We start from the raw sequence: 16,780 nt of genomic DNA, 5'->3' as shown, positions 1-16,780 counted from the left end.
AAGTGAATTATATTGAAAGTAGAGAGGTCAGAGTAGGGTGAGTGTGTGAGTAACTATGATAACAAATTTTAGGTTAAGTTGCTATTTTTATTTTCTTATAATATTAGCTAAAAATATTCTCTTAATTTTTAATTTTTCAATTTTATAAAATTTAGAATTTTAGTCTCACAACTAAATGTTTATTCATTAATCATTAACCTTGTAACATTGATTATGATCTTATATTAAATAGATTACATAAAAATTAATATTTAATATTATATTAAATTACAATTTTAGTTTTCACTTTTATCACATTTTCATCTATTTTTACAAATTTTATGATGTAAAAAATTAGGAATAAAAATGCAATAAGAATAATAAAAAGTCTCTTTGTGAAAGAAGTATGGAATAAGTGTTTTAAACTTAAATGTCGAATAAGTTTTAAGATGTCCGGTGAGCATAATCCAAAATATGCGTCCCAACTTTTATAGTTCATCCAAGCTTTTGTTACGATTATAGGATAACAACTATATCATGAATAATTATTTTGTCACAAACCATCATGTTGTGCTACTAATATAATATGCAATAGTTTTCTAACAGAGCTTATATTCTTATTTGTCATTTGCATGAATATAAAAGTCAAATTACTATGTATGGGCAAATTCTACCATGAACCCTTTAAATATCATTGATGAACCATGATTTTTATTATTTTTTAAGATGTGGTCTGTGTAAATCATTTACTCTTGACCGTTAGATATATATTAAAAAAAATCAACGATCGAAATTTATTAATATTTATAGCTGATTATTTAAATTTTTTTATATTAAATTAAATATATTAAATTATATTAAATTATTTTAGTATTTGAATGTCAATTTTGCCCTTACGATAAGGGTGTAATGTTTGCGATCATCCATTGAGGTGCGAAGAATACCGTTCTCCAGCATCTCCGCCACCGTTGAGGGATGAAGAATACCGTTCTCCGGCATCTTCACCACTTAAACAATGTAGTAGACTCCTCTTTGTTTTGGTAATTTCATACATTTTGGTATTATAGATATGATACTTGTTTATAAAAAAAAATCTATTCTATTTGTAAGAAAAAGAATAAGAAATATTCAACAAAATTCCATAAACGAGTGACTAAAAAAAAGCAATTTATGGTGTCAAAAAAAATTATATTTTAGGAACTAAAAACATTATTCTATTTGGAAGACAAAAAACTCATTCAATCCAATGAAAAAAAAAAAAAAAACAACAGCGAGATCCAAAATGGTGCAAACAATAAGTATAATACAGTCTAAACTGCCAGAAACACGTACAGTCTCCATATTTAAGATAACAACGCAGCATGTGATGGTCCTATGATAAGTTAAAGCATATCACAGACCCCAACTAGTTCGTATGAATATTTTCCAATCACGAAACTCTATCTATAAGCCCAATAAAACATTACAGATATGCATATTTTCTAATCACGAAACTACATCTATACGCCCAATAAAACATTACACAAAAAGAAATGCAGAAAGAAGGAACGAATTGAAAACCTTAGAGCCCCACTACAGAAGTTATAGACCATTAGAAAATCATAAACGTGTATTTCATCTTCGTTCTTGAAGCTCGGCATCTTCTACTCTTTACCAATGATTGCATCTGGAAACACTCATAGATCTTACTTTCTGGCCCTTTTTGAGTTACCCTTCTTAGGCCCTTCTGTTCGACCTTTTCTCTTGGAAATACTGCTGTCAACAACAGCATTAGGGGCAGACTGAGATGGCACACGATGCCCATGAACCACAGCAGGGAACCCAGCAGCAGAGGTTCTGCAATACAAACATGATCAATGCCTTTAAACAAATTACATCTAATTAACATGAACTGCATTAGATCAGCTTCACAGAACTTTCTTTACTAATGATGGCCACATGGGACTTGGAGATTATTTTTGACATCGTAAAACTTTCTGTTTAGCTTGCATTAAAGCTAATCTTGTTTGCTGAGTGGGTTGGAATTTCCATGTTATAAATTTGTTCAGAAAATTTACATTATTGAAAAAGGAGACTTGTTTGGTTCGGAAAAGGCTCAAAGGTGATATAGCGATTTTGACATTTATGTAACGTAATTAAACTAACCGCTACAAATTTTCAACTCAGACACAAACAGACTAAACATAAATGAACCCATTCATTACTTTATTTAGTTCCACATACCCCATTAAAACAGCTAAAGAAAATATGAACTATCTGGTCCAGAAAAAATTAAGGAGAAGCCATGAAAGTTACAAGACTGACAAAGAAAGGAGTAGTTAACAACTTAGAAAGACTAGGACCTGTGTAGATAAAGTTTCTCCATAAGCACTAATAAGAGAAGGACATATAAAGAAAAATTGAAATAAACTAAATTTATGCACAAGTTAATTTGTAGAAGTTGTGTTATACTAGCTTTTCCAAAAAGCTTTTTTAATTTATGCATAAACTAATTCTATTTTTCCTTCCTATTTTCTTCTCCAATAAGGGCTTTTGGAAAAAAGATTGTCTAGACAGACTGTTATTGTCCTTGGATGGTCTAGGCACACATTGTTAAATTTAATATCAAGTTAAGCATGAATTGTGTATATCTTCACAAAAACATTGGTCATCAAAGACAAGGTTATAACTTATTAATGCTCTGGTGATGCCAATACATGAAACGATAAAGCATTAGCATATTCATTAGGAAAAGTGGAAGGCCAGTGCCAAATCATGAAACCAAATTAATCAAACAAAGTTTCTGTTGTTTCCCAGATGAATGCCCAAAACAAAACAGCAATGACAGTAAAAGAAAGGTAATATGACTTGCAATTGCAAGCCTTACCCAGCAAGAGCACAGCAGACTCCTGCGTGGTCATGGAAGCACCAAATGCACCACGCGATTGCAAGCAAAGCCGCAAAGCATGGTTCTCAGCATAGCAGCACTGAAGCAAATGCCCCAGTCTTCTGCATTCCCCTTCCAAATACCTACTCTTCATCTCAAGGTCTTTCACATACAACTTCTTCCTCTCCCTTGATCTCACAGCAGCATCCCTGTTCCTCAACTGCCTGAAAAACACACGTTGAACACAACTCTTGAGACCATAATCATCACAACACACCCTATCACATTGAGTTTCCATCAAAATCTTCACAAAACAAATACAACAAACAACCAAACCTTATTTAACTTCTAACCAGCATCAACCATATTTTCGTTTTATCAGTAGCAGTTATAATGACAACAATAAAGCTTGAATATAGAACTTTGTGCATATTACTCCAACACTCCACCACTAAGCCGACCTTAGTGGTTCTAGCACCAATCATATGATTATGATTTACGAAGCAATAATCACGATAGGACCATCAATACATCAACATCCAAATTCTCGAAACACAATCATTTGAGTCGTGCAAATTAAACTCAAAAACTCTGCCAAACTGACATCCATTTTATTCTATAAATGCAAATCTGACAGCACTCTACAATATCCACCATAATTCTATCCTGTAACCAACTGCATCAAACAATAAAAAAAATATATGCAAAGAAAATAAATGTATAGATTCACAGAAAAATTCAGTGCAAAAATAAATATTTTATACATCTAGATTCTATAGCACATTACTAAATCACTAATTAATACATTGAAATTTACCAAATCCGAGTCAATCAACATCAAACTGCAATATTTGCGGTGTCGAAATCCAACAATTACAAATAATATTCCAAAAAAAAAAAAAAAACACACATAAACCCGTTAACATCATAAAAGACTAAATAGTCTTACAGCGTCATTCAGTTACAATCCGACATATGTTAGACTTATGCAATAAAAACATTAAAACTCATTCCTACCACAACTTCCGATTAATCGAAGGTTAAAGATAAATTAAACTCTTTTTACCTTTTTAATTTCTTGGACATGGGTTCATCGGGAGTTGCCTCATCGGTTCTGTCTTTGTCGGAGCCTTCCTCGGACTCTGCCTTGGAACGCTGACTCTCCGGTCCTTCCTCGGGCTCCACCAGCATCTCCTCGAGAAGCTTGTAGTAGTCGTCGGACTCAAACGACGGCGTTTGGGGAAAGACGGCGTCGTTTTCGGCGTGGGTCATGAGCAAGTTTTCGATCTCGGACAGAACGGAGTTGGTCGGAGAGGGGTTGTCGTCGACGGTAACAGGAGCCGTGTCGTCGTCCTGAAAAAGGTCATCGACGTCGAATTCCGGTAAGCCTTCGAGGAACGATTCCCAATCGATTTGGGCGAGTAGGGTTTCTTCTACGCGGTCCATGGAACCAGGGGTTGAACTGAACTAGGGAGAACAAAATATTTATCAGAGATTGGGGATTGGAGTTGTGTTGTGACTTGGGGACTAAGGAACCGCGTGGATCTCTCTTCTGCGTCACTCGTCCAATGAGAGCGCGTATAGTGGCATGCCTTTCACACGTGGCCGCTGCCTCCAATATTTTTGTTTTCCACCAAATTAAAAAAAAAAAAAAAAAAAAAAGTACCCACAGATTTTTAACTATCAATTTTTAAATTAATAATAATTAATTTCTTTTTGTCATGTTATAATTTTGTATTTATATCAAATACTTGATTAAAAATATTGTGAGTATTTAAAATGGGTTAATAAATAAAATAAAAGTTAAATCTCTTATCTTATTAGATCAAATTAAAATTATAAATATTATTTTATTTTATATTTTATAAGTCTTAAATTATACTTTTACATTTCTATTTAATAACTAATATGTCATTCAAAAAAATGGTTCAAATATATATATATATATAAAAGAGTTATATAAAGTGGTTCAAATATAAAGAAAAGAGTTATATGAATGTGAAACATGTAATTAAATATTAAAAATAATTATATCAAAATATCTTAATTTATAAAGTTGTTGTAGTAACACTCATTTAAAAAAAAATTCATGTAATTTAAAAAAGAAAATATTTGTTCTTAATGTATGAGACCGCTTAAACATTGCTACGGTTCTGTCAAATTTTTTATGATAATATTTTATTATTATTATTATTAAATCAGAAATTACAGATTTTAGTAATGAGACGTGGGATAAAAAAATTGAGATTTGTAATAGATTTTCAATCAATAAAAAGTATTTAAAAATAAAAAATAAAAAACTTGTGTGGCTTAAATTAGTTATTCCTTAACTTACATAAGAAGAAAATTAAGTAAGAAAAAGAAAGCAATTGGCTGATCCCATTTGCTACACTCTGAGAATGATTCAACACACACCAATCTAGAAAGCAGTTAAAATCGGAATTAATTTGCAATTGCATTTGCATTTGCATTGTGGAGTGGAGAATGTCGAGCGCGAAGGAATTCAGCGTGCCCCCAGTGATCTTCCCGTCGGGCCCCGTGCAGCGTCGCGCAACGGCGCCGTTTCAGCCGCGGCAAGGGCAAGGGCAAGGGCCGTCCCCGCTGCCGTTCATGTCGTTCGAGGTGGGCGCCGCAACGACGTCGTCGTTCCCGCCCCCAGGGGCGAGCGCGTTGGAGGAGGAGCCCCCGCTGCTGGAGGAGCTGGGCATCAACACGAAACAAATCTGGCAGAAAACGACGTCGATCCTGAACCCGGTGCGCGTGTGGAACCCGAACAACCTCCACGACGACGCGGACCTCTCGGGCCCCGTGCTGCTGCTGATGTCGTTCGGGCTCTTCCAGCTCCTGGCGGGGAAGATCCACTTCGGCATCATCCTCGGCTGGGTGACGGTCTCCGCGCTCTTCCTCTACGTGGTCTTCAACATGCTCGCCGGCCGCAACGGCACGCTCGATCTCTACCGCTGCGTCAGCCTCATTGGCTACTGCATGCTGCCCATGGTCACGCTCTCCGCCCTCTCCCTCTTCCTCCCTCAGGGCGGCCTCGCCATCGCCGCCGCCGCGCTGCTCGTCGTCGCCTGGTCCACCAGGGTCTGCACCAAGCTCCTCGGACAGGTCGCCCGCTGGGACGAACACCCCCGCCTTGTTGCCTACGTTTGCTTTCTCATTTACTCCTTGTTCTCGCTTCTCGTAGTTTTTTGAGATCCAATCATTAATCAATAACTTTTTTTTCTTCTTCTTTTGCAGTAATTAATTTTCAGTTAAATGTTTATTTAGTTTTCAGAATTATTTTAAATGGAATATTCGAGATAAATATTTTTAACCCAACATAATTTATACTATTTCATATTAAGTTATTGATTATAATGCTTGATTAATTACATACATTAATGTAATTTATTTTATTTTATAAGTAGATAAAATCAATGTTATATCTGGTAATTAACTTGGTCGAAGTACTAAGTACATAGATTACTAGTTAAGTCATATGAAGTAGTATATTATTAAATATATTTTTTATATTAATGTTATATTATAAAAATAAATTTTGTCACATAATTTTCATAGAAAGACGATGGTTTAGTGAGTGGTTCATTCTTCTCCAAAACACTAGAAGGAGATGTGTTCAACATGTACATAATACATATTTATAATTTTGCGGGTTAACCAGTTGGACCGACCAATTCAGTTATAGTCTTATAACACTAGTTAAAGATCACGTTTATTCTATATGGAGATGTATTGGTACATCATTGTCACCTAAAACCAATAATTTTGTGGCAGATGGAAAAAAAAATGTCGCATCTCTTTTATATTCACTTGTATCTCCAATTTATTTAAAATTGCTAAATGGTATTTTTAAAATGTTAAATTATTAATCGGTACAACTAATGATTTATTTACTCAATTTTTTATGGTTGTATTCCTAATTCTTTGAATCTGTCTGTTATTCTTATGGTTGTATCCCTAATCCTTTGAATTGGATCATTAGTAAAAAAATGGACGTAGGACACAATAAGTTCAGGAATTCAAACTTAAAGAAGAAAATGCATTAGGTCATTTCACTTCTAAAGTAAGATATTCGTCTTAATATTATAATTATTTTCGGAGGGAGTTTTATTAGTAAATTAGTAAGTAATTTATGTATATGTATGGGTCGTTATTGATTTGTATATTATTTTTCTTGATATAACTTATAAAATAGTTATTTATGTTTAATAAGTATTATAATTTTTTATTATTAAATTCATAACATTTGTTTCGAATAATTGTTTTGTTTAAAAAACTAGAAAAGTGGAGAATAGAAGAAAAAAAATGTAAATACATTATCATAATAATTTATACTATATATATAGAGGTTATAGCATGTTTTACTTTTTAATTTTTTTAAGACTCGTTTACTTTTTGAGTTGTTTATTTAAAATATTTACATTTTTATCCCTATTTATCATTATAATCAAAGACTTTCACCACACATTATTTTTTATAATAACAACTATTGTTGAATAATTATTTTCTCCCATTAAATAAAATCAACAACATTATATATATATATATATATATAAAGAGTTTACTAATTGTTTAATTTCCTTTTAATCTCCACTTTTTGACATCCTTATACTTTTGTATCTATTTCATCTCCAATTTATATTTTTGATGGACTTCATAATTTATATAAAAAGTAAATTTCAATCATAAAGACAAATGAACTTTTAACATGTAAGCAACACATATGAACCAAGGTTCACATACCATAATAACAAAATCAATATTAAAATAAGAAAACAAAAAAAAAACTAATTGACATTTATTTCTTTCTTTTCCTTAAGTATAACTATTTTATATTGGTACGAAAAAAAACTCTCACAATATGCTTTTAAAAATATGATGTTGATGGTTTTTTCCTTCTAATATCTAAAGTTTTACTATGAGTGTCTCTTCTTTCCTTTTTTTTGTGTGTATTTAGTTTATAGCTAAATCGGAGGCAACCCCACTAAATATTATCTCCTAGTTTTGTGACTATCAAGCTTGTATTATTCTCATAACCCTTCAGATTGATCTAAATTTCTTAACAAAATTATTGAAACACATACGCTTTCAGTTTTATTTTATGATTAGGAAGATAAGATGTTCTCAAAGTTTTGAGAATTCACGTAGAATAGCTTCAAATATTTGGCTGTCCATGTTTTTTACTTGTCAATTAACTATGAACTTAGACATTCCCTTTTGTTAGATTAAAATACGATCTTGGATCCCTAAGGATATAAGTTTTAATGATAACAAACTTAGTTGTTTTTCATATTATATTATAAGATAAACTAATATAGACAATTGGTTATGATGACATATAGTCTCTCAAATGAATCACTTTGTTTATAATATGAATACATATGAATACATTTGATATATATCATTTATGATGTCTGATAATCAAATCATATTTCTCTATGATATTCCTTAATTGGTCGAAAGAAATAAAAAAAAAAACTTCTTCGATGCTCGCACTTCAAAAAGGAATGAAAACATGCTTTGCGTCAAAGAAAGGACAAGAAAATATCTCAAAGCATGTGAAATCTTCGAAAAAGTCACTCCTGACTGACACACACAATAGTGCCTCTCGTTCAGTACCAAAAAGGTGATAAGTAGCTTTCTTGGTTAAATAAAAAGTAATCATTTGGTGAAAAATATTTAATGATCACAATTAATGCACCAACAAAAACCTCTTCTTATAAGGAAGGAAGATGAAGGTAGAAAAGGCAAGTTTGTGAGAAATGCTCAAGGATTTGCAACGATCCTCTAACGTCTTAGATATGTGCCATACATCACTTGGTAAAAATATTTTCAAATCGCTTCAGCATTTTTGAGTAAAATGTCCCAAGAAACATTAAAAAAGTTTTCACTCTCTTTCAAGGATAAAAAAATCATTTTTAAAATATAAATATAACTTTGAAAGATGACAACTTTTTAAAAAAAAAAATAACAATCCCTTTGGCTTATCAAAGAAAAATACTTTTCAAAGTACAAAGTAAAATAGTCATTTTAAAAAATACAAAACATGTTTGTCACCATCAAAAAAAGAGAGATTGTTAAATCAAAAAACGATCTATATTCCTTGAACTTATAGTTTTAATGTTAACAAACAAAATATTTTTATAAAGAAGAAATATTTACAAAAATTTCTTTGAAGAATATCTTTGAAAAGCTTATCAGATGAAGTGTAAGACATAAATCGTCTATAAGACGTTGTAAATAAAATGAAGCATACAATCTATCTCATATACATTAAATATTTATTACTTATTAAGACTAATGACAAAGTTTGCATTAAATGCTTCATTTCTTAACAAATCGAACCAAAAAGCCATCTTAGAACTTATAAATCTGTTAAAGAGAAGAATTATACTTTCTGTTAGAACCAAGATCCTTAAAATCAGGAAGAAAAGCATATAAAGTCACTATTACAACTACTTTGCACTAACATTGCGCCTACAAGCTTTGTTTAGTATGGAAAGTTAATAAGTAGCTTCCTTGATTAGATAAGAGATATCATTTGCTGAAATGCATTTAATGTTTATATTAAATAAGTCAAACGGTCACCTACTATCACAAGAAAAGATGATGAAGGTAGACGAAGTAAACTTGTGAGTTCAACTCAAAGTATTGCAACAGTCATCTTCTTCAAGCTACTATATAAGAAGATTCAAAGCTCAAGAAAGAAGAAAGAATGAACATATATAGATACATTGTACAAAAATATATTCTTTGAAAATCTATTCTTTCTTGTTAACAATCATTGCTCTGTATTGGTTGTATAACGTCTATGTGAGATGAAGACAACACTTGTGTAACTTTCATAAAGATTATTATAAGGCTGATCTGTAAAAGAATACTTATTTTAAGCATGGAGAGGCTTGATTGTAAAAAAGTACTTGGTTGTTAAGCCTAGAGAGACTTTTTGTTAAAAGAATACTTGAGTAGTTGCTTGAAGAGACAAGTTAAAGAATACTTAGGATTAAGCCAGAATTGGACATAGTATCGATGGTTGAGATGAACCAGTATAAAAATACCTAGTATTTCATCTAATCACTTTTCACTCTTCATCTAACTAACATTACTACTTCACTACAAAAAACGTGCAAATTTTTTATACACTATTCAACCCCCTTCTAGTGTTTATCTTTTCTCCACAATGTTCCACAATCTAACAAAGATAGAAGTACTCTTTCATAAGCTATTTTTGGCTTAACCTAAGTATTCTTTAACTTGACTCTTCAAGCAACTATCTAATTATTCTTTCAACAAAGAAGTCTCTCCAAGTTTCAATAACCAAGTATTCTTTCAAAATAAAGTCTCTCCAGGCTTCAATAACCAAGTATTCTTTGCAATTAAGCATCTTTAGGTTTCAAACAATAACACAAAGTTAGGAAATCACTTGTTATTTCGTCTTATTATCAAGGCGTGATACAACCAGATTAAGTATAGAGTTTTTTACAAAAAAAAAATGAATATGAATCCTTTACAAAGGTTGTTTTACTCTTTCTGAGTCTCCCATCTTCTTTATATAAATGTTTCATGAGTACATTCTTTTAAAGACATATATCGGTCTCGCATTTACTTAGATCTATCATCATTTGAAAAAGTGTTTGAGACAAACTAAGCCATTATATTAAACTAAGTAAGCATACACATTCTATGAGAACTAGTCTTCATATTTTAGAGCTAAAATATAGCATATAAGATAGATATAACATAGCCTGCTTGTTGTATCTCTTTCTTATTAAGCATGTTTAAAGTATATTGAAGATTATCAAAGCATATGCTATATATCAGAACATATATTTCTACTTTAGAGTTAGAGCATATATGATTAGATTATATGAATCTACCTTAGATGCTTTATGCAATGTATAAGGGACTCTCCTTAAAAATGTGCATGATATGATGAATATAACTTGCATAAAATAGAGCAAATATAATGTATATGGTTTAGAGCACGTTGTTTAGAAAGTAATTAGAATGAATTAGAGCAATCAAAAGTTTGAAACTTCAAACAATTTAAACAATAAAACAAATAAAAACCTTAATCAATCTCCCCCTTTTGGCACCAACAAAAGCTAGTCTAAGATATCCTCCTTGTTAGAGCTCAAGTCAATGTTGAGGTGAGACAACAACTTGTTGAACTTCCTTTCAGTACATGCTTATCTCCTTAACATGTAGTGCAAAGCTCAATGGAGGCCAACAATTACGTTGTCATGGTCCTCTTTAATTGCGAGTAGAGGGAGAGATGGAGTTAAGGGTGGGAAGAAGTAGACGATGAAAAGGGTCCTGATGGATTTGGTAGCCTAAACATTTTTCTGTACAAACAATTAATATTCCCAGGCAAAAAGATATGGAAGTAACAGTGTAAGGGGAAATGTATGTATATGATTTGTTTGATAGAAACAATTTTGAATGACATAGGCTTGACCTTAAAAGGGAGAGGATAGATGATGAAGCATCGGCCCAAGGATGGAGGTAGTCTCTAAGGCTTTTCACCAACAACATAGAGAGGCTAGGACGTATGATGGCATGCATAGGGATCATGGCATTTGTCAAACTCATACTGAGGTAGCTTCTCCTGGCCTTTGTAAATAGAGTGAATTACAAGTCTAGAAATAAAGTCTTGTGTGTAGAACTTTGTTGAAAGTTGTATCATCCATGGTTTGTATAGCTCTCCAATCGTGAAAGGAAGATTGTGAGAAGTGTCTTTGAAACTCAATTCAAGAGTAGCTCTGGAGTTCAAAATGTTTTACATTTCGCTCTACTATTGCTTGACAATCTGTAGAGTTTGACCATCCAACCAAGGAGGTTAATCCAAGTTAATCTCCCTTCTCACAATTGTAGAATCTGTACTCAATTCTAGATAAAGAACAAGCAAGTATATATCTTGCTTTAGTATTTTGCTGCAAAATGTTGTAATCTTCCTGACTGTATTCATTCTTAGGCTTGGTCACCACAATGTCACCTTGGGTGATAATCCTCCAGAACCGGTACTGGGTGGATTTGATGAACATCTCTATCCTATCTTTCCAGTAGGGGTAGTCTTCTCCATTAAAGGCTGGAGGCCTTGTAAGAGAAGCTCTTTCTGGCAAGTACTATCATTCACTACTTCCTATTCTGGATCTTTTTCTTTTAGCACTGTTAGATGCTCAACCCCATCAAAGAATGAGCTTTGATACCAATTTTTGGAGAAAAGATACACACTAGAAGGGGGTTGAATAGTGTATATCAAAAACTCGCACTTTTGAAAATAGTGTAGTAAAAACTTGACAGACATAGTGTTGAAATGTAACAAATGAAAGGGCACAAGTCTTTTTATACTGGTTCGTCTCAAACATAGAGACTACATCCAATTCTCAATCCAACCAAATTGAGTTCCACTATCTTTCATAGGATACAAGTATTCTTTTAACAAGTCACTTCTAGCTTAAACCCAAATAGTCTTTTACTTGCCTCTCTAAGCAAACAACCCCAAGTATTCTTTAATAAACAAGTCTCTCCAAGCTTAATAACCAAGTATTTTTTTAACTACAAGTCCCTTCAGGTTCAACCCTTACAAATAGAAATTTGAAAAGAGTGACAAAGATAGTTTCGTCTCTTTTATACGTGATGCTATGAAAATTAAGCACAAATGAATTGTACAAGATATAATTTATCTACAAGGTATACACTTTAGAGAGTTTTTCAAAAAGTGATAACTTTGTTTCTTTTCTATTATTTCCCTTGTTGCCTTTTTGACTTGATTGAGAATCCCTTATATAGTAGCTTGAAAAAAAATGACCGTTGAACAATCTTCTCAATATATTTTATCTATCTTCTCTTCGAGACTAGAGAGAAAGATAATAAATTAGCCATTACTACAAGTATTTAATGCATTGTATGAAAATATTCATCTCTTATGTGATCTTGACAACTACTTATCATCATTTCGTTAGGTTGGGTAAAAAATAGTGGCTAAATTAGAGTAGTGCAACATGTTCAGAGTTCATGTTTGCTTTTCCATGATTTATAGGATTTTCCTTTTTCTTTCCTGGCGCAAGGATTGACTTTACATGCGTAATAACTTTTGGGGTCTTCAAGGAAGCTGTTTTGTTCGATTTGTTAAGGAATAAAATGTTCAATGCACTTAATAATATTTTGACTTGATAATGAGAAATAAATTAAGTATAGAGTTAGATTGTATGCTTTGTCTGATTTTCTTCGTTTTATAGACGAAATATGATATTTGCTTCATCTAAAATAGTCTCTTAAAAAAAATAAACATTTTGTTTGTTATTATTAAAACTTATGACTCTCGAGGGATCCAATATCGTCTTTTGATTTTACAAAACGTTTGATCAACAAAATCAATAATTCATCGTGTCCGAAACAATAAACCCACATGAGGGTGGACGACCACCAAAGAGATTTAGGATATTTTTCCAAACACAAAAGAGTGACTGTGGTAAATTTCAAGTGACACACATGTCTTGTTCACATATTATAGTTGCATGTGCATATGTTCACTCGAATCACATGTCATTACTTTCTCCGATTTATAATTTACAAAATATTCTTAACATGTATAATGCTTCATTCAAATTACTACCTGACAAATATGAGTGGCCGAAATATAATGGAGATGAATGGTGATATGATCCAAAAATGCAAAGAAATACAAAATGTTGCTTAAAATCTACTCGTATACATATTGAGATGGACCTCAAGTAAAATGGTCAACCCAAAAGATGTAATTATCGTAGAACTATTGGACATTCAAGAAAAAAATGTTCACAACTTCAAGAATTATGATTTATATATTTTAATATATTTTATGTTCGAATAATAAATATTAATTTTTTTTATAATTTATATTATTTAAATTTAGTTTATTTTATATATCTAATTTATATTTAAAACATTTTCTTAATGATATTATGATTTATTTATATATATTTATTATATAAATTATAAAAATAAATTAAAAAAACATGTTGAGAAGTTGGGGACGTCAAACCCGACTTCTCAATGCCATAGAAAAGAGGGTAATGTCTCTGATAGCCCACTTTTACGAGTGGTGCATAGGTGGTGCATCAATAATCACCATAGATATAATATAAAAAATAATGAATGGTTGAGATTATCATTTAATGAGTAATAGTATATTATATACCTTCACACAGGATCAAAATTTTCAAATTTTTTACTGAAATTATTTTTTTTAAATTACAAAAAAAAAAACACGTGTTACGATGCACTGACGCAACTGCTTTTCACTTTCGGAACGGGCCGTTCTGAAATCAGAACGGGCCGTTCTACATGAAAAAATAACACATGAATATTGGATCAGAACGGGCCGTTCCAAATGAAAAACTAACACATGACGAATGGATCAGAACGGCCCGTTCCGAAATCAGAACGGCCCGTTTCAAATTCAAAAATAACACATGACTAATTAAACCAGAACAGACCGTTCTGAATTCGGAACGGGCCGTTCTAACTACAAATTTGTCATACGAATTTTTTTAAGAAAAATAATATTTTTTTTCATTCTACTAAATTACATCTAAACCCTAAACCCTAAACCCAAAAAGTCTTATACTAAGGCCCATAATATAAGACCAAACAATATAAACTCCTATAATACCAAAAATATGAGAAAGGTGGTCATCCATGTAACGCCCAAGTAAAGAGAATCCTAGGCCCACCAAACCCATTGGGCTCACTAAGCTCAGACGCAGTCAAAAGCCTAAAGGCCCATGAAGTTCAAAACTAGGCCCAATAAACTGAAAACCCAAAAACTCTTATACTAAGGCCCATAATGCAAAACCAAACAATATAAATTCCTATACTACCAAATATATGAGAAAGATGGTCATCCATGTAAAGCCCAAGTAAAGAGAACCCTAGGCCCACCAAACCCATTAGGCTCATTAAGCTTTGAAGCAATGAAAAGCCTAAAGGCCCATGAAGCCCAAAACTAGGCCCAATAAACTTAAAACCCAAAAAGTCTTATACTAAGGCCCATAATACAAGACCAAACAATATAAACTACTATACTACCAAAAATATGAGAAAAGGTGGACATCCATGTAAAGCCCAAGTTAAGAGAACCCTAGGCCCACCAAACCCATTGGCCTCACTAAGCTCATAAGCAATCAAAAGCCCAAAGGTCCATGAAGTTCAAAACTAGGTCCAATAAGCTTAAAACCCAAAAAGTCTTATACTAAGGCCCATAATACAAGACCAAATAATATAAACTCCTATACTACCAAATATATGAGAAAGGTGGTCATCCATGTAAAGCCCAAGTAAAGAGAACTCTAGACCCACTAAACCCATTGGGCTCAATAAGCTCATAAGCAATCAAAAGCCCAAAGGCCCATGAAGCCCAAAACTAGGCCCAATAAGCTTAAAACCCAAAAAGTCTTATATTGGGGCCCATAATACAAGACCAAACAAAATAAACTCCTATACTACCAAAAATATGAAAAACGTGGTCATCTATGTAAATCTCAAGTAAAGAGAACCTTAAGCCTACCAAACCCATTGGGCTCACTAAGCTTAGAAGCAATCAAAAGTCCAAAGGCCCATGAAGCCCAAAACATGACCCAATAAGCTTTAAACCCAAAAAGTCTTATACTAAGACCCATAATATAAGACCAAACAATACAAACTCCTATACTATCAAATATATGAGAAAGGTGGTCATCCATGTAAAGCCCAAGTAAAAAGAACCCTAGGCCCACCAAACCCATTGGGCTCACTAAGCTCATAAGCAATCAAAAGCCCAAAGGCCCATGAAGTCCAAAATTAGGCCCAATAAGCTTAAAACCCAAAAAGTCTTATACTAAGGCCCATAATACAAGACCAAACAATATAAACTCCTATACTACCAAATATATGAGAAAGGTGGTTATCCATGTAAAGCCCAAGTAAAAAGAATCCTAGGCCCACCAAACCCATTGGGCTCACTAAGCTCATAAGCAATCAAAAGCCCAAAGGCCCATGAAGCCCAAAACTAGGCCCAATAAGCTTAAAACCCAAAAAGTCTTATACTAAGGCCCATAATACAAGACCAAACAATATAAACTCCTATACTACCAAATATATGAGAAAGGTGGTCATCCATGTAAAGCCTAAGTAAAAAGAACCCTAGGCCCACCAAACCCATTGGGCTCACTAAGCTCATAAGCAATCAAAAGCTCAAAGGTCCATGAAGCCCAAAACTAGGCCCAATAAGCTTAAAACCCAAAAAGTCTTATACTAAGGCCCATAATACAAGACCAAACAATATAAACTCCTATATTACCAAATATATGAGAAAGGTGGTCATCCATGTAAAGCCCAAGTAAAGAGAACCCTAGGCCCACCAAACCCATTGGGCTCACAAAGCTCAGAAGCAATCAAAAGCCCAATGCCCCATGAAGTCCAAAACTAGGCCCAATAAGCTTAAAACCCAAAAAGATTTATACTAAGGCCCATAATACAAGACCAAACAATATAAACTCCTATACTACAAAAAATATGAGAAAGGTGGTCATCCATGTAAAGCTCAAGTAAAGAGAACCCTAGACCCACTAAACCCATTGAGCTCACTAAGCTCAGAAGCTGTCAAAAGCCCAAAGGCCCATGAAGCCCAAAACTCCCAATAATATTTGTTAACATAATTTTTTTAAGAGGAAAATGTCGAGATGTAAAATTAGAACTAACAAATTTTTGTAATGATTTAAATGAGAGAATATTATATTTATAGTAGAAAATTTTGTTTGGTGTTATTTTCTAATTAGAATTAAAAATTTACGCATATAATTAATATAAACCTCTAATTCTAATAAAAAACATTATAAATTGAAATACTATACTTAAATTTTAAATATAATTTAGTAGAATGAAAAAAATATATTTTTTTGCTTAAAA

General features: G+C 32.6%; 2 protein-coding genes across 2 annotated transcripts; one reads left to right on the top strand and one right to left on the bottom strand.

Moving 5' to 3' along the window:
- Positions 1-1,343: 1,343 nt before the first annotated feature.
- BZIP60 (basic region/leucine zipper motif 60) lies at positions 1,344-4,351 on the bottom strand. The gene is made up of 3 exons (XM_020347122.3): positions 3,912-4,351; positions 2,846-3,069; positions 1,344-1,815 (listed from the first exon to the last, which is right to left on the bottom strand). The coding sequence occupies exons 1-3, from the start codon at positions 4,289-4,291 to the stop codon at positions 1,571-1,573; spliced, it is 849 nt and encodes a 282-aa protein (XP_020202711.1). The 5' UTR covers positions 4,292-4,351; the 3' UTR covers positions 1,344-1,570.
- Positions 4,352-5,193: 842 nt separating this feature from the next.
- LOC109788402 (uncharacterized) lies at positions 5,194-6,077 on the top strand. Its single transcript, XM_020347121.3, has one exon. It carries the CDS (start codon positions 5,330-5,332, stop codon positions 6,041-6,043), a length of 714 nt encoding a protein of 237 aa, XP_020202710.1. The 5' UTR covers positions 5,194-5,329; the 3' UTR covers positions 6,044-6,077.
- Positions 6,078-16,780: the final 10,703 nt, after the last annotated feature.

Source organism: Cajanus cajan, chromosome 7 (assembly GCF_000230855.2).
Source record: "Cajanus cajan strain Asha chromosome 7, NIPB_CcT2T_4, whole genome shotgun sequence".
NCBI classification, from domain to species: Eukaryota; Viridiplantae; Streptophyta; class Magnoliopsida; order Fabales; family Fabaceae; genus Cajanus; species Cajanus cajan.
The sequence above is the reverse complement of the archived record's forward strand: the minus strand, read 5'-3'. Positions and strand labels throughout refer to the sequence as shown.